The following is a 24,806-nucleotide window of genomic DNA, read 5'->3' on the forward strand; positions in this document are numbered from 1 at the left end:
ACTGTACAACTTGGCCATAACATCAATTTGTGGGATATCTATTGTAAACATCTGAGGATTTCACTTGCCCAGTTGTACAGAAGTTTGTTGGGTGGCCTTGGTTGGGGTAGTCACACTGTAACAGGTTTACTTTAGAGTGAAATCTGGTTGTTAATTCACAACCTTCTGAAGTTGTCTATCTTCTCTATCTACTATTCTTATCCCTTCAAGCTGATCAGGTATATCTTATGCCTCCCTTACATCTCGCTAAGTAATTTTGAGCAGACAAGAAAGCTTGTAGCTCTCCTTTGTACAACTGTGACTTCAGTGGAACATGATCAACTAACTGTGGAAGTTCAGGACTTCCAGAAAAGACAGTTATAATCCTTACTTAGCAACTTTGTGTACACTATCAACTAAATAGTGACGGATTTCATGGGTAGCTTTGCGGGTCCTTCTGAATAACCGGGGCTCAATAAAACATAAATTACTGACAGCCGCCATACCTGAACATCTGGAGAAATGCATTCCAACGCTTTCTGTATCACACGGCATCCATACATCTGTAAGGCAAGAGGCAACACATGTCCACGGATGCAGTTTGCAAGGTGATGCTTCTGATCAGAACTCCCAAACTCAAAGAACTTCTGAATAACATAGTTTCCAAACACATCAGTCATCAAACTGTATGCAGCTGGAAGGATTTCATGGAACACCATCTGCTTTTCATTGGGAGAAGCACGTTCCAATTTTTGCTGAATGAATCTTGAACCGTGCTGGTCTTGAGAAAATTCCACAATGTGATTTGCTAAGTCTCGGAGCTGGATATTTGGGTAACGATTATTGCGGAAGTCCTCTAGAAGTCTACTCCTGCCAGTTTCTTTCCCTCTAGACCCTCGAAAGCTGCTTCCCCCAAGAGAAGAAGTGCCAAATTGCATTCCACTAAGGCTACCAAGTGATGCTTGATACTTAGTGTGGGACTCCCTTGGAGCAGCTGCAAGTTGCATGTAACGTGAGAGCCCATTAGAAATGGGGCTACCAACAGTGAAGCCAGACTGTCCCCCATATCCTGACTGGCCACCAAAACCCGACTGTCCCTGTGAGAGAAGAGGAGGAGTTGGTAGCTCCTGAGGAGCATTGTAAGAAGGCTGTGCTGAAATTGATAAACTGGCAAGACTGCTTACAGCACCTGGGGCTGCATAGTACTGGGTAATTCCTGCACGTTTGCCAAATTCTGTGGCATTCATTGAATCTCTCCTTGTTCCTCCTCCTGGAATGGTTCCTACAGCACCAACACCGGAGGTACCTCCCACAACACTACCAAGCAATCCCAGGGCACTGCTGTTTAATTGTGGCTGCTGTTGTGTCTGTTGTCCAAAAAGCCCAATGTTAGATGCCCCACCCATTGAACTGGCAGTTCCCATTCGTCCTGTTGCAACAGAACTGGCACCTGCATTCTGAGCATTTACCACCACTGGTGACACCATTCTAAGGGCTCCTATTTGACCAGCAGCCATTTGGGCAGTAGCCATGTTGTTGACATTTTGAGCATTTCCAAGCACCAAGTTTCCTGACTGATCATAATATGCCGTGGCTCCTAACCCTAATGGTGTTGTACCAGGTGGAGCAATTAGCTGGTAGTTAGTGCCAGTAGATGCAGCTGCAGCCATGGCCTGCTGCTGGTGTGATGGTGGTGTCCCAATGATTTCCATCTGCCCCTGCATGGGCCGCCCAGTCATCCCTCCTGAGTTGGAACGAAGTAACTGAGCATGTTGAGCCTGTTGCTGCTGCTGCTGCTGCTGTTGCTGTTGCTGTTGTTGGAGGTACCCAGCTCCTGTGTTGGACGCTCCAGCAGAATACATACCCCATGGTTGAACACTATATGCTGCATACTGAGGATGGACCACTTGAGGTGCACCACCACTGACAGCAGCAAGTGATGGATTACCATATGGATCTTGTGTAGGCTGTGCAGTAATGAAATATGGGTTTGGATGTCCAATGCCTGTGGACTGTAAGCCAGACTGCATTCCCAGTTGTTGCTGTTGCTGCTGTTGCTGTTGTTGTTGTTGCTGCTGTTGTTGGGCAGCCATTGCCAGCGCCAACTGATGCTGGTGTGTCAGGTGAAGAGATTGACCATGCTGAGAAGTGACATTATTATGGCCTTGCAAGGATGCCCCAGAAACCATCACAAAGTCTGAAGGGCTTGTAGGAGTGCCAATCACAGGCTCCCTCTGGGTAGCAAATGGCAGCTGCTCCAGTTGCACACTTTCAAGAGGATCTATTAAGGCCACAGGTGTGACAATGTCTTCCATAGGATCTGACTGTTTAAAAGGCTTGCCTTTGTTCTGGCCCACTGGTGGCTGAGATGGTGGCTGTGGCTGAGTGGCCTGTTGACCATCTTGCTGCTGTGAACCTGAAGTTGGGGAAGGTTGTCTGCTGCCTGGAGTACGGCTGAAGAAAGAAGGAAAACAAAAACAAACTTAACAATTCAATTTCTAAACAGAGTGGAAGCCCGTCAATACGGTCACCAACAGGCGGGAAAATCTTGTTGTTTTAATGGAGTACCGTCAAATTTCCTGACTGGAATAAATTGACAGATAAATTCACAGATATATCACAAATGCACTTCTTAACAACTTCTTTTTAATAAACAAGTGAACTGCGTCTTTAGGCTTTTCGATTTTTTTCCCCTTTCTTTTTTCTCCTTTTCTTTTCTTTTTGCTGCAGTGATTGACCTTCTACTGGGCTTGCTTCCAGTTTAAAACATTCTGAGAAAGCACCATCGAGACAGGCAATTTTTGCCATGGAGTAGCCACGTGTAGTGGCAGGAAATTTTGTTCTGAGTTTTTCACTCAACTTTTTGGGCAATTTTGTGCATATCTCGGGCTCCACTGGGCTGATCACTTGATCTGGGTATCATTGGAAAGATCTTCTCCTCCTGCAGAAGTTGAGCATAGATGATGCCAATTTTGGTCAAAGGTGATGACGTCAGAAGTGGAAGAAAGGCCAAGGCTTGTCACGGCTGGTTACGGCCAGCACAGGAGTCAATGGGTTAAGGAGGTGACCCTAAGGCAGGGTTCCACTGTATCTTAGGAAATCTGTTCTTCAGTGTAGAATCAAAAGTAACTATATGGTGATGGTTTAAAATGATGTTTTCCAATGGACATGTGAAGGATTAAATATAATAGTCAGGTAAGGTAATATGTCGTGTTAGAAGTAAAATACTTCACGAGAAATGCTACATAACAACATCAGGTGATCAACAAAAAGAAATAAGGCATCGAGTAATAAAAAGAATTTCACTCATTTCAAAGTGAATTTTTTTCCCCTGAAAAATGGATAGTCTGAGACATTTTGTTTTCACACTGCGAGTCAGATTGTGCAAAAAGTACTACAGTGTGTGTTACCAGGCCTCTAAATACAAATACGGCTAAACAAAACAGTTCTTGACTTCAAAATATGTCCAAAATATGTCATATATCAAATTCCCTAATTTCAGACTGCTTCATTGCCATTACTTCTCTCCTAATCCAACAACAATAAAAGGTAAAAGAGGCCTACTTCTTGAAAAAAAATGAGATTTGAGAATTTCTGGGCATGACCTAAATCAACGAGCCTTTGTCAGCACAGAACAATTTACAATAAGGCAATTTTCAGAATGCAAATTACCCAATTACAAAAAGATAGTTATCCCATAACTTAACAATAACGTAACTCTTTCAGTGGGTTTTGAGAGAAATCAACATCTGATTTTGTGACTCTGAGTGTGAATGTAGAGTTTTCTAAACAATATAAACAACCCAACATTTACTATTAAAACTGTCTTCAATAAGGATGCTATCATTGATGATAACTGTGTACACACTCCCAGAGACTCTAGAGAAATACGAAGTGAGACAAGTGTAGTGTTTTACCATTTTGGATACAGTAGAGAAGTTTTTTTGAGAACCCCATGTTATGACATTGCTGCTTATGGCTAAAGTACATTTGAATATCATTAATGTAAGATGAGTAATTTGTACTAGAAGAGCACTTTGCAGTTCTGATTTAGGAATCAAGCAATTTCAATAACCAGATTCCATAAGCTCAAGTAATGCTAGGTTAAATTACAAATAAATCCAAATACAATTATTTAATCTAAATCAATCCCATGTAAAACATATTGTTCAGTTGTTATCCTACCTAGTATTGCCCACATACCTTAAATCAACTTCCACAAAATTAAAATGAAAAGATGTTCTTAGACTTAAAATGGTGTGTGTATCATTACACCCAGTGCTACTTTGTAACAACGCTACAAGCCCTAATACAAAACTTTGAGTAGCTCTAGATCAATTTACACTATGGTACAACATTCCTGGTCAAAATTAAGATTCCTTCTCCTCATGCACGGAAAAAAAAGACAAGACATTCTATTCCACTAATGTTCTAACAACAACAGCAGCTCTGAAGTATATGAAGCTGCTTAAGCTTAAAAGCTAACAAAGACTTTTTGCAAATCATTTGAAACAAATGAAGAGCAATCTTTCCATAAATGACATTGTATCAACAAACAAACTATTGAATTGTAAAATCGTATTGGTCATAGAGATCAGACAAGTGAACAGGAAGCCATACCTTACAATACTAAACATGCAAATTGTGCTGATACATCACAGCAAACATATGAAATCCAAAATTCAGACTCACAGGTTAATTGATAATCATGTTTGTGCTTTAGAAACTGAAAAAAGCTTGGTTAAAATTCTGCAGCTAAGCTTAATTATTTAAACCTCTCTGATAAATTGAATGGCTAGTTTCTTGTAAGCCATTGAAATCGTTTCCTACATCCAAGATCTAATTCAGACAAAATTCATTAATAAATGATAGCCTTGATTTAACATTCAGCTCCCTGAGATGCATAAATTACCGCTTTGTGCTGCCAAAGTCAAGGTCCTGTTTTAAACTATAATTGAATAGAATTAAATATGCTCCAAAATAAATGACGAACAACCATTCACTTTGAAACACATACAGCTCCAAATAGCAAACAAAAACTGTCTGTTAAATCTGTTACATCTTAATGAAAACACCTGCCTACAATCAATGCAGCACTATGCTTGATTTTTCGCTACCCAAAGCAATCAACAAGTTCCAAGGCTTTCATTTCACCTCAAACACCAATAAGGAGTGTATCTAGTAAGTGCTATGGTAATTCAGTAGTTCCATAAAAAACAGTAAGCCCAGTTGCCAGCTTGCCACTTTGTTACGAGGGTATTCATTATGGAACACAACAGGTGATAAAAAGCAAGTGATTTTCACAATCATCCAGCTCCTTCCAATCAGTTGTATACTTTGTCGCTCTTTTGGATTTTAGTTCACATCAGGATTATTGTCATACAATTTCAGAATACATATTTTCTAGTCAGTTCCAAATTGAATGTTGGCTCATGTCCACTGTACATTTGAAATACATTATGTCCAATCAACACAGACCAAAAAGAACAGAAAAAGGATTATGGATTCTTGAGCACAGATACTGTTCTGAGACTTAAAATTGCACCTAACCCCCAAAATGTTCTTTGCTAAAATGAATCCATTTGCTATTTGAAGCATTTGGCCAAAAAAAATTTTGAATTTGGTTGAATCCTCAATTTTCTATGCCCTTTCAAAGTAGCACTTGAATTGTTACGTTACCCCGTTTAAGGAGTCAGGGGTGGCGGTTGCTGATAATGTCTACCCAGGAACCAAAAACAACAGCGCCTCAGTCAGCTTTCTGTATTTGCTTGAGAAAATGGAAAACAAACTAATAGTTCCCATATAATTTGCGGCTTAAATGTCCAGGTTTTGTTTCAAAATCATTTCTTTTTCGTCACTGGAGTCAGAGTTAAGCTTTGATTTGGAAGACTCCGAGATAAACTTTGATCAAGCATGTTTGACAACTGTGAACTCCCTGCTTAGAGCTTTGCGAACAATTTGCAATATTTCAAGCGACAACGGGAAAGACTTCTTTGCGGACAAGCTGCTTGTATATTAGGAATGGAAAGCTACAATCCTGGTCAAAAATCTTGGGACACTTTGCATTTTTGCCAAATAATTATGCTCTTTCTGTCCACCTCCCCCTCCCCTCCCCACCCCCAACACAACATTGTAGCCTGCGAACAGGCTCCCAGCAAGGACGGAAAAAAATTCTGGCAAGCGTGAAACAGAAGAATTTGGAGAGCAAAGCGACCGGGGCGGGGACAGGGGAGCCTGTAGACTTTGTTTTTGATGCGCCTATCCGCCCTTGGTGACAAGCCTGTAACAAATCAGTCAATGAGGTAATTAGACCTGTCAAGAAGCTACATTTTCGGTAATTGCAAACAGTTCTAATCCAGCTAATCAAATAGCTGGGCCGGACATCATAATATAGAGTGCAAATAAGCAACATGTTCACAGAATATTTCAAACACTTTGTCCCTCCAGAGCCAATACTTAGAGAGCTTAAAACATGTTTTGCAATACTGAAATGAGCCTAAAGAAATTGTAAGTACATGAAAGAGGTGTCACACTCTGCAAAGCAACAAGCAGATAACAGCGGAAAGTCAGGAAACCATGCCTTTGACCTCTAAAAAAATTGTTATGGCACCGCCAAACGGCTCCACTCCACTAGCTTCTGCTTAAAATTCCTCCTCGTAACAGAGCATAAAGTACCCTTCAGAATCACTTGCGAAATAATGAGGTCGAGAGACCAAAACTTAAAAGAGAACGGCAAATGCACTATTGTAACGAACCATTGGAGTCGCAAGGATCCAAAGATCTGTCAAATATTGATCTCAAAGACGTCAGGGGGGGGGGGGGTCCCCACAAATTAAATAATTACTTCTCACTTCAAAATATTATGTCACCAGTTGTCATTTTGTCTAGTGTCCCAAGGACTTTTAGCCAGGATTGTAGATATGAAGTGGAGAAGCAGGCAAACGAAAAGCAGGAAAGAAAACTTAATGACTGCTTTGAGTCAGTTGGATGGTAATTTTGTCTCCTAAATACAAGATCTGTTCTTAGCAAGAATGTATTTCATTAAGGTAAGGTTGTTCTATTAAATCCAGTTTGTGTTTTACTTTCTGGAATGCTTCATGTTTATAAGATCGACCGAAGTGTTGCAGTGTTCAAGACTTGATGGCCTCCACATGTAGGTACTCTTGTGGCATCTTCTTTGAGCGGCTCTTTGCTCTAAAATTTGATCCTTTCACAGAAGCGAGCTTCTATTTAACGTTTAGTCCATAAACTCAATGGATATTGTTTTAGCTTGGAGAGGTAAAGAAAAGGTACTGGAGCAATAAAAAAGTAGTCATAAGGTGGGGTTTGACCATAATAACATTCACAAGAGAATCCTACCTGAAGGTTCCAGGTGCCTTGTCATCCTCTCCACTTTGCTTAGGGGAGGGCTTAGGAGATTCATGTCCTTGTTCTTCCTGAAGTACATTCTTGAGTTCTTCTCCTGTTCCTTCTTCAAAGGGTGAGCCTCCTTTACTACCTTTGCTCTCTCCATTAGGTTTAGATCCCTTATCTGACAAGACATCAGACGATGGAGACGTTCCCTGCCAAAAATTAACTCTCCATCAGATTTGGGTCCCTTGTCAGACAAAGCATCAATGCAAAGTATGATTTATGCAAACTAATTTCTTACTCTAACCCAGAATGCAACGAAAAAAACACCCTTATATAGTGCTGGTCACATGCAGGTTAAAAAAAGTGAAGCCTTGGAGCTGACTGGCTCATAGCTCCCGGAGCTTATCCTGGTTTGTGTAGCACGAAGTAGCTAGGAGTAATTCTACTCCACCTGAACAGGATGCTAGTCCATCGCAGGTCACTCCCCTGCAATTTGTTAGGTTTCCCAACAATTCGCCGGTACCCAATATACTCCTGGGTGGAGAGAAGTACTCTTAGAATAAAGAGTCTTGCCACACGCAGGTACAGTAACATCACCTAAAATTCAAATGACTTGATCTACTAACAGTTGAGTGATTCAAAGAACTCCTTCAGCCTTGAGCACAGTGTTGGTGATCACAAGCGCAATATTTTGCGTGACAAAAATAGTTTGATTTTCTCTTATCAATGTAAGGCTCATAATTGCAAGAAAATTTGCAGATTTCTGCTACAAAGTCTGTGCACACAAACTGTTTTAACTTTTTAAATTCCCTGTTTGCTGATATGTTTTTTGGTTAAAGAATTATCAATACCACGTGTGATGTCACTTCGCTTTATGGTCCATTTTGTGCCCATTGTGCCCGTTCCTATCGTTTATGTCACTCTCATTGTTCCTTCCATCATGCCTTGTCATTCCAATTGTGCATGTCGTTCCCAATCGGTCCTTACTAGTACGAGTTCCTACAATCATTCTAACACAGTAGGTGTTAGACATCGTTCCCGACATGTAAGCATATAGATGACCACATTTTGTCCTGCCTTGCATGTCCTTCCTGGTTTGAGATGGTTGTCCCATTTGGGTGTATTAAATAAGTAAAAATCAATTAATATCTTAATCTTCTTCATTAGGAGACATTCTAAAAACAGCTACTCATATTTCTTCACGAAATGACATTTGATCCCTTTGCAGAGCTTGTTGCCTAGTGTGTGACAGAAAATCTTCCCACCTCAAACGTTTTTATCAGCCAAGAAATCTTACAATTTGTGCCATGCCATTTTGCACTTTGTCTACAGAAAAAAATTGGGTTACAGTTTTTTAATAAAAGCAGAATTTGTTACCATTGTAGTGAAGCTTATATCATTCATTCTTGTCTCTCTTCAATATCGATGGACACTGGTGTTTCTTCCTTTTTGCTGCATTATTTTCAGTGTTTCAGCCAGACAATTTTACTTGAGGTTCAAAGTGGCCCCTGAAGACCCTTTTCAGAGGCCAATTGTCAAAGAAAGGGGCCAATAAATAATGATTGGTAAACAATAGTCACCAAATGCAAATTTGTGGTTGCCAGGATCTGTGCATTACAAGAGAACAATCCACAGCATACACAGGGTTCGTACCCTTTTTCAGAAACAAATTTCCAGGACTTTTCCAGGACTCAGATTGATTTTCCAGGACTCTAAAATTCACATTAACCCTTTCACTCTCAAGATCTCAATTTTAATTCTCCTTACTGTCTGCCATACATTTCATATTTTTAAATTGAGTTTAACTGATTTCATGTGGCTAAATATGATTTAGGCAAAGTTAGACTCAAACCAATACAGTCAGCGGTTTCCCCTTTTACAGTACATGACTTGCAAGGCGGCCCTTTGGAGATTTGCAGAGCTGTTGTGTCACATTGCATTGCACGTACTGTGCTGCCAGCTGATCGTTGCGGATCATTTGCTTTGTATTTTGGCGAATCTTTGCGGATTCTCGCTCTAAGTATTGCTTGTTTTGTCGCTGCTTGACGTGATGCACACCAGCAACACGCTTAACAACCGGTCAGCGACTTACGATGCCTTGTCTCTCGTGCCAGAATCCAAGGAAATTCCTCCGCCACCGGTTTCAATGCCATTGGATTCTAGCGTAGCTTCAACAGCTCTGTCCACTATTCCTTCATCTGTGTTATCGCCAACATCTCTCGCCTTTCTGGCCGCCGTTGCAAACGCTGTCCAGCAAGTACCTTCGGCCCAGCCAGTCGCAAGCCATCCTAATTCTAGTTCTTCCATGAGTGTGGCCATTTCCAGAGGTGTTTCTGCTCCGCTGGCTAATCCTAGCCAACTTGTTGCCCAAGCTTTGTCTTTTGCTGCTTCTGGCGTTGGCTTTGCGTCCTCTCCACCAGCCAAGGCGACTCCTCTTGCTTCAGGTAGGCCAAACTATTTTGTTGTCCCTACCCTTGTGTCGACCTTCTCCACTCCAATTCCATCGCTCGCACTCTCAGCATCTTCCAGCACTGTCAATGCGGCTTTTCCCTTGAGTGCTGTTAGGGCTACACCGTTGGCTCTGTTGCCTGTTTTGCATCAACCGTTTGTGGTGGGCCCTGGGTTTTCCCCTGTTCCGGCAAAGTTAGTCAGTCAGATCGTGGCTGGGAGGTTCGTTGAACTCCACGAGTTGCTGCCCTTCAACATTGTTCTCACAGAGCCTGAGCCTCAGTTGCTGTTCGATGGGCGCCTTGTGTTAACATCCTTGCCGAAGAAACCTAAGCGGCGCATCGAAGATATTTCCACATCGTTGAAGGCTTTCTCTGTTTACTGCCTTATCATTGTGTTGTACTTCCCTCATCGCTGGAGAGATCTCCTGCAGTATCAACTCCTGATACTCCGCACATATTGCCAGTTCTCCGGTTGGGTTTGGTTGTCCTACGACCGAACGTTTAGAGAGAATGCTGCGGCAACTAACCTGACAGATTGGTCTCAACTTAACAGCACGCTGTTCAGCTTTCACTCGGCTGGCTGGTCCTCGCGCTCTCCCCGCGATTCTTTGGATGGCCAAACTGAGCCCCGCGGTGCTGCTTCTTCGCAGATCATTTGCAAATCATGGAACCGGAGTCATTGCGTAGCTTCCTCAGCATCGTGCCGTTTTGCTCACAAATGTGCCAGCTGTCATGACCCACACCACGCTGGAGTTTGCCCAGCTGAGACGCCCACCAAGCCCAGCTCGTCCTCTAAGCGTTCTCCTGACTCTCTGCCTCCCTGGTCCAGCAGCAAGTCCCGTTGTGTGTAGACTCGCCCACCACCCTTTTGCACTGTTTCCATTATTGAGTATTTTTGCCCCCAGTTTTTTAGCCATGCCCCTTGGGGATCTAGGACTAAATGTTGTATTTGCAGCCGTTCTCGTGTTATTAAAATTGATTGTTTCTGTTTAACTTGTCTGTTCATCTGCATAACTCAGGGGGTTCTGGGAAGGCTATTTAGGCCTTCTTGGGGCTGTGATTTACCAGCACTTGTATCTCCTGTTCTTTTTCCTTCCTAGTCGGACTCCCCCCAGTTTCTGCAGTCACCCCCTTGCAAGCAGAGCAGTTTGCCTGGGAGTTGCGGTTTCATCCCAACCGGCAGAAGGTCAATTTTGTGTTAAATGGACTACGCCATGGGTTTCATTTGGGTTTTTCTCCCTCCCAAAAGCTCAAGTCTGCAAAGAAAAACAAGCTGTCCGCAGCTCTACATCCCTCTGTGGTCGACCAGTATTTGGCCAACGAGGTTTCCCTAGGTAGGGTGGCAGGTCCTTTCAGTGTTCCTCCCTACCCGAATCTTCATGTTAGCAGCTTTGGGGTTATTCCCAAAAGAGGCCAACCAGGGAAGTGGCGCCTCATCGTGGACCTTTCCTCCCCAGGGGGGGAGGGGGGGGGGGCTAGTGTCAACGATGGGATTGACCTGGACAAATTCACCCTTCATTACATCACAGTCGATCAGGTGATCCGCCTGGTCTCCAAACTTGGTCCGGGGGCCCACATGGCTAAATTTGATGTGGAGGCCGCCTACCACAATGTGCCCGTACACCCCTCCCACTGCATTCTTCTGGACCTGGTTCTCCCCTTTGGCCTTCGATCGGCTCCATTTATTTTTAACTCCATCGCAAACATGGAGTGGATCCTCCTCAATTCCTACCAGATTCCAGATCTCCTCCATTATTTGGATAACTTCATTACTGCAGGCCCTGCCCAGTCCCTCCAGCGCACAGAATTTGGCTACTGCTCTGGAGGTGTGTCAACGGCTTGGTCTACCGTTGCATCCTGGCAAGTGTGTGGGCCCCTCTACAGTGCTCGTTGTCTTGGGTATTGAGCTCGACTCTGTCAACCAAGTGGTACGTCTCCCACAGGAGAAGTTGTTACCGCTGCAAAATCTGATCGATTCTTGGCTCCCTTGAAAATGGTGCAACAGATGTGAGCTTGAATCCCTTATTGGACACTTGCATCATGCTGCCAAGGTGGTCTGGCCGGGAAGGACATTCTTACGCCGCATGATTGACCTGTTATGCTGCTTTCGGAGGAGAGATCACCCCATTTTTCTTAACCAAGAATTTCATCTGGATCTTCTATGGTGGCACCAGTTCTTGGAGGATTGGCATGACGTTAGCTTCTGGCTCTTCCCAGGACTGCTGCCCGAGGCTGATGTGGAAGTGTCATCCGATGCTGCAGGCTCGATCGGCTATGGAGCGTACATGAGGGGCCACTGGTTTGCTGGCTCCTGGGCTCCATCCCAGCAGCCAGTCTATTGCCTACAAGGAGCTCTTCCGTATAGTTCTCACAGCTCATGTCTGGGGACATTTCTGGGTCAAAAAACATGTCCTGTTCCGCTCTGACAACAACGCAGTAGTCCACATCTTAAATACCAGAACATCAAGAGTGCCTTGCCTAATGCGGTTGCTGCGCAGTCTGTAATTTTCCGCTGCGCGTCACAGCTTCTCCTTTTTGTCCCAGCAGGTACCTGGTGTTAACAATCAATTAGCTGATGCGTTACCTCGTTTCAATTGGTAGGAATTTCAGCACTTGGCCCCGGATGCGCAGCCTCTTCCCATGTTGATACCGCTTGAACTCCTGGCAGATTTGACATCCCGCCTTAGAACAGCAGTGCTACTCCTTCTTGACCCAAGGCCTTGCCCCCTCTACCTGTCGATCTTCTGCATCGGTCCTAGCTCAGTTTATCTCTTTCTGCACTCAACTTGGTAAGCTCCATTCCTTGGGTTCTCCTTGTCCAGCTGACGAATGGACGCTGTGCCTTTTTGCTATCTTCTTGGCCAAACGAATTCAGCACTCCTCCATTAAGGTCTACTTGTCCGGGGTTAGAGCACTCCACATTGAACAGGGGTTTCCAGACCCCCTTGCCAACTATCTCTGCCTTCAGAGGGTGGTCCGCAGTATCAAGCGCTGTCAGGGCTCCTCATCTTCATTCCACTTGCCTATTACCGATGACTTGATGTTACTGATATGGCAGTCTCTGGATCTTCATCTCCCAGATCACCTCATGTTCTGGGCTGCTTGCTCCCTTGCGTACTTTGGCTTTCTCCACACCTCAGAGTTCACAGTGCCCAGTCTGGCTAGCTTCTCTACATCACTTCATTTAAGAGTGCAAGACATTGCGGCGGATTCCCTGTCTGCGCCTGCGTGCATGCGTGTAAAGATCAAGGGCTCAAAGACTGATCCATTTAGGAAGGGTGCCTTTATCCACATTGGCCTTGGCCGGCCCCCACTCTGCGCGGTCCATTCAGTGATGACATATCTTGCTAGTAGAGGCGACGTTCCAGGTCCTTTGTTCCTGTTCCAGAATGGGCAGCCTCTTTCGCGTGCTTTGCTCATGGACTGGCTTCGGCAGATCCTGGCCTCTGTGAACATTCCAGGCAACTTCTTTAGCCACAGTTTCCGCATCAGGGCTGCCACTGTGGCGGCACGCAATGGAGTTCCTGATCATCTAATACAAGCCTTGGGTTGCTGGTCAAGCTCTACCTATCAGCTTTACATCAGGACCCCGTCAGAGTCTTTAGCAGCCCTCTCCACTAAGCTGGAGTCTTCTCAGTGGCCATCGATCTCCAACTAGGGCTGCACCACTTCCGCTGGCTGTGGACTACCAGATCATCGGGCTATTGTCAGGCCATTTGCCCAGCAGCACAGCAAACTTGCCCCCCAGCCACATACCCTTCGTGGTTCCTGTGCCATTTTGCTCAACACTGGCTTAGGCTTTGCTGGTCACCTGTTTCACCTCTTAATGCCTGTGTCTTGCTTCTGCTTCAGAGCACCTTCAGCTTCTTGGACCTGCAGTATCAGGTGGACGTCTGCATGGTCAGGTGTGTGCTGCTCCTTTTTGCACTTTGTTTGTGTGGGGCTAGGTGCTTCGTGTGTATTTGGGGATTGGAGGTTCCAGGTCACCCTGTTCTCGGGTCCCTCCATTCTCCAAGCACCTGGAGAAAGGTTTCCTTTGGGTGGTTCCGCTTCCAGGGTTGCCATGGATACGTCCCCTTTCCCGTACGGCTTCTGCTCCCCGCTAACCTTTCAGGCACCAGTTCCCAAGCTCATCTATTTGTGATGAGTTTAACAGCACTTTCCAGGACCAGTAGCCCTTTTCCAGGACTTTCCAGTCCTGGAAAACATGGTTGGCCATTTGTTTCAAAATTACGACAGGGTATACGTGGCTTTTTCTGTCGCGTATACTTGTTTACATACATTATGTATGGGCTTTAAGCTCATACATACGACCATTTAGATCGCGTATATACGCATTTTTAAAGGGCCACACATTTGCGTAAATTCAAGCGCAGGGATATGCGAAATAAATGCCCAAATATATGCGTCCTACAAGGACCCATATATACGGGTGCTAAATGCGCGTATATGCGGGTCTTGTAAATTACGTTGTATATGCTAGCACGAAATGTGCCTTTTTAAGAGAATGGCTGTTCGTGTATGATAGCAATGAAAATTACTTGAACTAAAAATCGTGAATATGGCGGCAGTGGCGAAATGGCTTGTCTTGCTCTATCTGCTATTTAATGTTTGTTACTGTAGCTCCCCTAGAGACTGAACTTGTAGCAACAATTATGCGTGTTTGGAATGACTGTTCAAGATTTTATCCCCACACTTATCGTAACATGGCAGAGAACTTGATTGTTTGTCATGAAGTTACTGTTGATTCTGTTCACCGTCTAGGACAGAGGTGTCCAAGCGAATGCTGAGAGAATTCTGGCTCTCAAATTGCTGGTGAGACAAAGTCAATACTTACTACATAGATGGGAAATGTTTGCAGTTCAGTTTTGAACTTGAGTAATTGCATACTACACAAAGCATAAGCAGTGGAAGACATTTTTATAGAGAAAAATTTATATTTGGGTAAACTTTTAATCCTGGGTTAGCGTTAACCGGCTTTTGAAAAACCCGGCCCTGATGATTCGAGAAATAAGACTGACGTGGGTTTTCCAATTCTGGTATCAGTATCATGCTGGGTCATTTGCGAAGTAGAAACATCTATGTTCAGCGTCAGTGTGCAAGGGAAAGGTTTTTTTGAACTAACCCAGCAGGGTCTGATTTGAGGTGGTTCAATACCATCACAAGGCGTCAGGAGACCTAATTCTCTCTGGCACATTGATGGACTACACTGCCTTATCAGTTGGAGGTTTATAATACATGGTGGTTTTGACAGGGCTTTAGACTTTAAGTTGTGCAACAAAAAATTCTGCTGCGACTGGGCTCGCGGCTCTGTTCTTAGCTGCTGTGCAAAGTTATGGATTGCCCTCTAGAGTGTGTTCAGACGAAGGGGATGAAAATTTAGAGGTAGGAAGAGCTATGCTATGGCACAGGGGATTTAATAAGGGAAGCAAAATCGCTGGGTTGTCTGTACACAACCAGTGAATCGAACGTCTCTGGAGAGAAGTCTTTATTGAAGTCGGTCAGTTCTACTACACTCTGTTATACCAGATGGAAGAAAATGGCGTCCTGGAATCGAGCAGCATAATTGATCTGTTCTATTTGAATTACATATTTCTTTCCAGAATTAACAACCAGTTAAACCTCCTAGCTGAGGCATGGAATAACCATGCTGCATGCACAACCAATATGGGTGAACGCTGTGATTTTACAAGATATATGTAATACTGGAAATACTAGCTGTCAGGGACACATTTGATGATAACACCCAACCAGTTGAATTATCTGGTGAAGACCCAATAGGACTTACACTAAAATCACATTCTGTTTCCTAAAATTCCCCTTGAGGTATTGATATATCATGGGCTGGACAACCCACTCTTCCATTAGAAGCTGATGGGAGTTCACTGAGGTGCATAAAACTGCTCTTAATGCAAACATTTCCCATCTAAGTAGTAAATATTACATTTGCCTCACCAGCAATTCTAGAGGCCGTATCCTCTCAGCATTCGCCTTGGTACCTCTGTCCAATGAATCAACTAAAGGATTAGCCTGTGTAGCTTGACGGTTTAGCATATTTTTTAAGCAATTTGAGCACAAGCGCACAAAGCGACAAAGCCGCGAAAACAAGCAGGAACTCCCCCAGGCTCCTTTTGGCTATGCCGCATTTGGCGCTCGTTATCCGTCTTTGCCGCTTTCTTAGTGCATTCAAATTGCCTAAAAACCGCCAAGCTACGCAGGCCACTAAATGATGTACAGAGTAATCCACAGCAACTTCACGACAATTAGCGTTAGGATAAAATCTTGAACAGTCATTCAAAACGTGCCTAATTATTTCTAGAAGTTCATTCACTGGAGAGCTGCAGTAACAAACATTAAATAGCAGATAGAGCAAGACAAGCCATTTTACCACTGCCACCATATTGACGATTCCTAGTTAAAGTAATTTTCATTGCTATCATACATGAACAGCCATTCTCTTAAAAAGGCACATTTCGTGTTAGCATATAAAACGTAATTTACAAGACCCGCATATACGCGCATTTTAGCACACGTATATATGGGTCCTTGTAGGATGCGTATATTTGGGCATTTATTTCGTATATCCCCGTGCTTGAATTTACACTAATGTGTGGCCCTTTACAAATGCATATATACGCGATCTAAACGGTTGTATATATATGAGCTTAAAGCCCATACGTAACATATGTAAACTAGTATACGCAGCAGAAAAACCCGCGCATATCCTGTTGTAATTTTGAAACGAATGGCGAACCATAGGAAAATGCCACAGTAAAATTCCAGGACTTTCCAGGTTTTCCAGGACCTGTACGAACTCTGCAGACATTACATAGTCAATGATCAAGGGTTTGCAATGCATTATAGGGCGATTTCAAACACAGTCAGCCATTTGGAAGTTTTCTGATGTGAGAGAATCAATACAGCAAAACAAAAGGATGGATTGACTTCTTTTCTTAAGTTGAATGTTTTAGACGCAAAGATCTTTCAATATGGTTTTCTAGAAGGACATAATGTGACAAGATAACTGTTATTGATCATAAACACAGAGAAATGTAGTTGCCATCATGGCAACTAAACCAGAATTTTTGGTCGCCAAGGATGAAATGTTAGTTGCATTGGTGACCGTATTGGTTGCAGTTTCGAGTCCTACCCGATGGCTCTGAAAATACCATGCCTGTGTTAAGCCTAGAGCCTCAAAAAAGGAAAAGACTAAATTGGCCCTTTCTTCCATCTCTGATTGCAACACAGGATTCCCGCAATGGCGTGGTCTAGCAGAAACACTGTTTTGGGCTTTCATCGCATCTCATGGACCAACATTCTTGTAATGACATAAATTTGTATTTGGCAGGCATGGTGTGAGCAAGAAAAAAAAGAACGTCTGATTGCAGGTTAAGTGGAGTGTGATTAAAAAGACGTGATGGCACGATGCAAACGTTGGAGCTGCTACATAGAGCTACAGAGGGCACGATACAGGGAACAATAGGAACCATTATGAAGGCATGAAAATGGGCACAAATAGGAACAATCTGTGGGCACAATTGGAATGATTTTTGCAGCACTGCCTTTGAGGGAACAATGGGTATGATTACCACAATTGTTATGCCAGAAGTGAAGATTTTCGAGCATATTTTGAAATACTTTTAGCTCTAGTTACTACTCGCTTGTTAGCTTAATTGTTTTCTAACAAACAAAATAAAAATTAAATTATCGTCTCAGCAAACATTTTGAGGGAGATTGCAAGATTTTTCTGTTTTTCTAAACAGTAGATTAGAATCAAAGACAACCTTTCGCGTCAAAACGTGCGCAAGACCATCCCTCAATTTCTGCTTTAAGAAACCTCACTTTCCTAAACTGTTTTGTCAAATGCACAAACAACTTGTCACTGAACACTCACATTTCAATTTAAGCAACTGCAAAGAAGGCATGAAAGAAACAAAAATCAGGGGCTCCAACCCATAGATTCAACCCACAAAACCTTTGATGTTAACCTTGGGTTGTATTATCCACTCAGTCACACTACTATAATAGATCATTTTCCTTTTCATTGATCCTTGTTATTTATCTGGGATTAATAATCCAGCATTTCTTAATCAGATACTCCAACTTCAATGATCAATTATCAAAATAGCAATGTCAAACAAAGTAACATTAAACTTACAAATCCAGCTTTAATTATTTGTGCATCTAGCTCCTGGCCACCAGGAGATGAAGCTAAGACATATTCCACCATGCTGAGTCCTACTCCATCAGCTGATCTGGGCGACAGTACACTCTGAGACTCTGCAGTACTATTAAAGTTTGACCCTTTGGCTGGACGCTGTACCATGATTGGCTGCGACACAGCATGCTCCGACTGTGCCATATGAGGTACTGATGGGCCCCAGGCTGTCTCCCTCCACTGCTCCCCAAAGAAAATGCCAGATGTCATACCCCCTTGATTCTCCTCGCCAGAGTCTTGAACATCCCATAGTTTCTTTGCAGTAGAAGCAATCTGTAATGGTCAGAGCAATTTATGAACAAGATTCTTTAAATTTTAGGAAACAAAAGATTTGGTGAATGTTACGACACATCGCATTAAAGTAGTAACAACACGTGTTCATTCAATGTGGATTAAAGCCATGTCATAAAATGTATGCAATACTGTCAAGTCACAGAATGCCACAAATGTCCTCTTTAGATCCAAAAAATATGTTGAATTTGAACCCCTCATGCAAGTTAGTTGATACTGACACTGGAGATTTTGCTTAATATAAATTGACAAAGAAAAATTAAAAAACAAAGTCTGATAGACGACTTTATTGGTCTTTGAAAGAAAAAAATTTGATTTCTTGTATGCAGAGATGTATGTAATTCTTGCAGGTGTTTAGTATTGCTCAAAGTGGTTGCTTGATCGAAAATCCTAAAATCATAAACTTACCTCCTCTATTGGTGTATCAGCTTTCTTTTCATTGTTATTCAGAGACAAGCTCTGGAACTTGTCGTCCAGTTCTCCATCCTTAGAATTTGTCTAAGGGACAGAAAGATTGCTGTTAATTAGTTTCAATACCTTTGTTTATGAAATCTACCAGTATTTTTCAAAATCTACCACCTCACTCCAGACCAGAAATAAAGTTAGAAATCCAAATATAATTAACAATGTCTACAGTGTCCCTCAAAGTTAATAAAAGCAAAATTCATGATTAATGCTAGTTATTGACATGTCTTAAAATCCTACACATTTAAGTGCATTAGAATATGCTGACTCCATACCAGAGGATGCACAGGTTGTTAGAAATTTGTTGAACAATGAGAATTGAATACCTTGAGAAATGTTTACAGTTGCACCCATTGTCAGATGACATGTTCAGTTCACTTATTTGAAGTATCGGAATGAATGAGTTGCCAGTAATCGGATACCCGTGTTTGCGCAAGGAACTCTGGGATCGTCAGGGGGCAAACATTGCAAGTCGCTAGAAGGAAATGTATGGCGAAAAGTTGTTTCGACGCCCAAAAAACATTGTTTTGGGGAGAGATCAACGCTTTTTTGCCGTTGTTTTATCGCGAATGGATTTTGGCAATGTTGATACATGGAAAATGTCAGTTTTTGTTTGAATAACCATGAAATAAGTGATAAAATTTACCGATAAACTCCCTTTTGCTTGCGTGAGGTTTATTGTGAAATACATTGAAGAGAATATTGAAAACTTCAATACACACCTGATCTCGAGAGGCTACCCGGAGCAAATGGTAGAAAAGACTCTCCGAGAAGTTAAATATAAAGACAGAAAAGAAGCTCTAAACCAGAAATTGAAAATTGCAGAAGGAACTACTACCCTTTGTGGCAATTTCACTCAACCATCAATACCAAACTTTGGATAGCATCATCATGCACAAATGGCACTTCTTAATACAAATACTCAGAGATATATTCAAGGAGCCACCCTTGATCTGTTTTAGAAAAGGAAAATCACTGAAATACGTGCTTGTAAATGCAAAAAAAAAAGGTTTTAAGCAACACAGTAGCCACACAGCAGTACAATGATCACCACCGGGCTTATTTCCAGTATTATTTGTATGACTGAACTTTCAAATAAGCCAAAAGTAGCCTGTACACAATTTAAAAGGCCTTATTGGGTTATTTCCTCTCAATTTATACCTAATTAATTTTGTAATATTTTCAGACCACTACGGGATGTAATTTTCACAATAATAAAACCTCACACAAGCAACAGAGTTTATCAGTAGATTTTGTCACATATTTCACGGTTATTCAAACAAAAACTTACATATTCCACATATCAACATTGCCCAAATCCATTCGCGATAAAAATGATGGCAAAAAAGCGCCGATCTCTCTCAAAAATCGTTTTCTTGTACCTCAAAACAACGTTTCGCCATACATTTCCTTGAAGCCCTGATTTTTTCAGGCTTCTTTCCAATTGCTGAAATTGGAAAAATTTATTGCGATGATCATTCTTCACTTTCATCTATGACCGCACTTCAAATGTGAATTATTTCATACATACTTCACATCATTCCAATATTTCTGACCTTTTCTACAGACTAAAATGTGTCAACTTTGGGATCAATCATACAAGACCCCCATCTTCAGTACAGTCACGTCACCACAAATTCAGGCAAAAATATGTTAGCATTTAAACTGTAAATATGTGAGTAAATCAAGGAAAAGTGAATCAAAACAATCATACAGCAAACTCCTTTTTTACGATAACTGCAGAAATTAATGCGTGCTCATTGGCTCTTGTCCGTAGCAAGTGGGCAGAGAAAGTTACTTGCCCGACAGGAAAATGCACTTGTCCCGTACAAGTGGACAGGTGTTTTTTCAAGCTCTGTTTAGATACACTGGATAACACTTTCCAACAGCTAGTTGCTACTTGGTATAATCTGTGCCATCTGCAACTGTGTTTTACTCTCTAAATGCAAATTAAAATTCACACTATTTCTTTGTTTCCCTCCCCCCCCAGGAAATGGCGGTAAATAGCACATACTTAAGGTCATTCCACTGAAATAGAACCTACACTGAGATTTTTGTGAAACTTTGCCTATTGATTGTTTATATTATAGGAACTTAAATTTTGAAATAAAAATGAAGGGTCCCCATCTTTGTTTAGGAGCAAAAGCACCTTGTTTATACCCATATAAATCCTTATAATAGCACCATGATCGTAGTTAGGATTGCTTGCTAAATTCATGTTTCTGACGATTGCTTTTTGCTCTACACTGAGAATCGGTCCATATTTATTTTACACAGAGAAATTTATTACTCAATTCAAAACAACAGAAAAAAATGACAGGTCACCATAGTCGTTTGCGAGAAAATGACGATTTACCTCTATGGTGAGGTCCAGCTGTAAACAAAAAGCCACCATTTTTTAATGCGCGCACGCTAATCACGCGTGAAATTATGCGCATTAGGGATGCGCAATGCAATACTGGGGAATGACCTTAACTTGTGCTTTTTGGCACATATATTTCACAACTAGCTCAGCGTGTTTGTGTGATGGGTCGGTCGATTGATAGAAGATATCATTGCTGTTACTGCCTGTTCTTAGCCGCTTTTCTTCTAGTACAGCTTTTCTGTTCACAGAGTACGAGTCACTTTACCTAACATGCTTAGCGAGTGGAGTTGCTCATGAATTTCAATACATCTCTCTAGTGCTCTTGCTACTCCTTCACATACTTTATAACAAAGAATGGTCAAAGCTTCCCTATGCAATGGGTTGCCGGTAACAGCTCTTATTCTTTTCTCTAGTTATCAAGATAAGGAACATTGTCAGTTTTAGATCCAACAAATATACAACCAATTCGTCCCTTTCTTTAACCCATTGACGCCTGTGCCGCCCGTAACCGCCCGTGCGAAAAACTCCTCCATTTCCCTGTGCCGCCCGCAACCGCCCGAAAAATAGCACGTGGGGACAATTACCTTTCCTACCCTCCCTGAAGACTTTTTGGTTCTCCTATTGTTCTATTGTTCTTGAGGACAAATAAACCAATCAGAATGGGCTTTCTGAGCATATTTTTAGAGGACTTTAGGGGTCCTAGAAAGACGGTTTTTCTTCTTAAAATGGCGGGCTCGCAAAGTGCAGGTAATCATGGTGCGTTGCGGGCGAAATCTATAAACTTCCAAGGTCTTGTTTTCATTCCTGACATGGATAAATTACTGATTTGGGCTTTAAAATAGAAAGGAAAATTACAAATCAATGTTTAGGTGGCCTCAGAATGGAGGATCAAGGAGTACAGAGTCCTCAAAACTTTCTGGTTAAGAAGTTTTTCTTCCTACAACCACTGTGAAAACATGAAGATTGGAGCGCTTTCAAGTAAGTTTTGACGACAGATCGCAGATTGAAAGCAGCTTTTTGGACTTAAGAAACAAAGATGGTAATGTACATTATTACTTTGAAGTTGAATTCAACTTTTGAAACGATTCGTAAAGCCACGGGCGTTAAAATGACTGCAAAAGCGGTCGGCCAAAACTCAACCTTTCGCGTTAGCGTGAAGAATAATTTGCACATGCGGTTGATGCAGCGAAGCACGTCTGTGAAATTTTGAACAATTTTTTGCTTTTAAATAGGTTTCTTCACCTCAGTTTGAATGAAAATTTATTGTTATTGAACTTCCTTTCGTATTTCTGTCATTTAGTTCTCTGTATTTGGGAATTTTAGGTTTTAAAAGTGAACAGTAATTTGCACGCTTGATTTCTGCATATTTAATTTACGGCGACCTCCAGGCACTTTATTTAGTTTATTCACTTCATTGAAATATTTTTTGGAGTCTTATTCAGCTACTACAGAACCGCTGAGAAAAGAACTAAATGGCCACTAATTAACACAGTTGAAATTCGACTGATCTCAAAATAATTCGCTTGTTTTTGTCGTCTTTTTGATTTACGACTTTCATCTTTCTTCCGCAGCGTTGTGATATTTTCGTCGTACGGCGAAGAAATTACTTGATTTCTTGTTTTCAGATTGAGTTTTGCATGAGTTCTTCACTTTTATTTTTCGTTGTTTTCTCAAATGTTAGCCGTTATAGTACAAGAATGAAATTCTGTTGAATTTGGTTTCGTTTTTTGTCCTCCAAAGTCAATAATTAACTCATTTTTGAAAAGTCAATTTTCTCAGCTTCTGTGGGACATTTTCTCGCACGGAAAAAGAAATAATATAATTTCTTGTTCACTTATCAGTTTTACACATCAGGTTGAGTTCTTTTTGTTAATATTTTTTAATATTTTGACCCTTCAATTATTCAACTTTAAATAAACGATGACTTGAAATCTGATCTTGTGTCTGTGGTTACTGCGCATATGGTTTATTTTTGTGCTTTCACTCGTTCTGAAATATTCCAAAAAAACGCCAGGGAATTAGGGGTGGGTCGCAGGCAATTTCGTTCAGGCGTCAATGGGTTAAGTACACCTAACCCCCCAAAATTTTTTCACTAAAACGAATCCACTTGTTATTTGAAGCATTTGGGTGAAAAAATTTTTAATTTGGTTGAATCCTTGATTTTCTATGCCCTTTCAAAGTCATGCTTGAAGTGTTATGCAACCGCGTTTTAGGGAGTGTGGGGCAGCGGTTGTTGATGATGTCTACCCAGGAACCAAACACAATGGCGCCTCAGTCAGCTCTCTGTATTTGCTTGAGAAAATGTAAAAAAAACAAACAATTGTTCCAATGTATTTTGGGACTAAAACCTCCAAGTTTTGTTTCAGAATCATTTCCTTTTCGTCACTGGAGTCAGAGTTGAGTTTTGATTTGGAAGACTCCGAAATAAACTTTGATTGAGCACGCTCGACAACTGTGAACTCACTGCTTAGAGCTTTGAGAGCAATTTACAATATTTCAAGCGACGAAGGGGAAGACTCCTTTGCAGACGAGCTGCTTGTATATTAGGAATGGAAAGCTAGATATGAAGCGGAGGAGCAGGCAAACGAAAAGCAGGAAAGAAAACTCAAGGACTGCTTTGGATGGTAATTTCGTCACCTAAACGAAAGATTTCCACGCGTGTTTATAGCCCGTTTACATTTCTCCTTAGCAAGACTGTGTTTTGTCAAGGTATGATTGTTCTATTAAATTCAGTTTGTGTTTTACTTTCCGTTGAATAGACAAATTTGGCTAACTCACACGTGACTTGAATTGGGTACCACAACAACCAAAACAAGTGTGTACGTATTGAAATTTAGAGAAAATTAAGCCACGATTCCGCGGTTTTGTTGCACCAGAGACTGTCAGAACAGCTCCACTAACTGAAAAAATCTGCCGTTTTATGGGTTTCCGTTAAATTTTAAAAGTCTCCTCTCTGTTTGGATCGTGAAAATGAAAAGAGATCCACGATATTTCAACGTCAGTACTGCAGCGAACACTTTATATCAGAAGATTTTATTAATCCTTACTCTAGTAAAAATTGATTGAAGGCCGATGCAGTTCCTTTTTTTTCATGGGATAAAGATAAGCAGGAGAAGGTCCAAGCGGTGAAGAGGTACGCATCAGAAAAGATGAATCAAAGCAGAAAAGAAAATGAAGCAACGGATTCAGCAGCATCTGAAGGAGAATGTGTCACGTTGGTCTTGACTAGGGCTGGCGAATAAATTATTTCTCGAAAGAACAAACATCTTGAGGATGAAATCTGTAGCTAATTAGATGAACATCTTAGAATTCCCTGGTTACATAATTTTTCTGTATCCTACCTTCTTTCTTAATGTACAACCCAAAGAAAGAGGGAAAATTTATTACACTTTTCACAGTATTTAACAGTCATGGTGAATTCCTGAATATCATTACAATTTCTGTTGCCTAATCTAGACAGAAAAATGCAGATTTACTGGGATACTACAATGAGAAAATCAATTGTTATTTACACAGAGAAACTGCTCTTGAAATATACCAAGACTGGGGTAGTCATGTAAAGATTGCATCACTCGGGATATCTTTGATATCAAGACATGAATAATCATTCAATGATGATTGCAGTGTCCTCCCTCCCTTACAGGAAGAGCGTGTTTAATTAATTTAAAACTTCTGCCCTGCCATC

At 41.7% G+C, this 24,806-nt stretch overlaps 3 protein-coding genes across 4 annotated transcripts in view; 2 read left to right on the forward strand and 1 right to left on the reverse strand.

Annotated features, from left to right (window-relative positions):
- The window catches only part of LOC110057137 (pumilio homolog 2-like), a 34,248-nt gene that overhangs the window by 6,334 nt on the left and 3,108 nt on the right, over positions 1 to 24,806 (reverse strand). For both annotated transcript variants that reach the window (XM_089271351.1, XM_020763716.2), the window contains exons 3-6: positions 18,700 to 18,789; positions 17,941 to 18,273; positions 7,339 to 7,541; positions 486 to 2,433 (exon numbers count right to left, since the gene is read on the reverse strand). In XM_089271351.1, the coding sequence (XP_089127477.1) occupies positions 486 to 2,433; positions 7,339 to 7,541; positions 17,941 to 18,273; positions 18,700 to 18,789 (2,574 nt within the window). The remainder of the gene's footprint in view (positions 1 to 485; positions 2,434 to 7,338; positions 7,542 to 17,940; positions 18,274 to 18,699; positions 18,790 to 24,806) is intronic.
- On the forward strand, positions 9,383 to 10,633 carry LOC149105320 (uncharacterized). The gene has a single exon (XM_089271353.1). The coding sequence runs from the start codon at positions 9,383 to 9,385 to the stop codon at positions 10,631 to 10,633; it is 1,251 nt and encodes a 416-aa protein (XP_089127479.1).
- On the forward strand, positions 12,808 to 13,440 carry LOC149105321 (uncharacterized). Its single transcript, XM_089271380.1, has one exon. It carries the CDS (start codon positions 12,823 to 12,825, stop codon positions 13,438 to 13,440), a length of 618 nt encoding a protein of 205 aa, XP_089127506.1. The 5' UTR covers positions 12,808 to 12,822.

Source organism: Orbicella faveolata, unplaced genomic scaffold (assembly GCF_042242905.1).
Source record: "Orbicella faveolata isolate gen_17 unplaced genomic scaffold, um_ofav_v1 contig_34, whole genome shotgun sequence".
Classification (NCBI taxonomy): Eukaryota; Metazoa; Cnidaria; class Anthozoa; order Scleractinia; family Merulinidae; genus Orbicella; species Orbicella faveolata.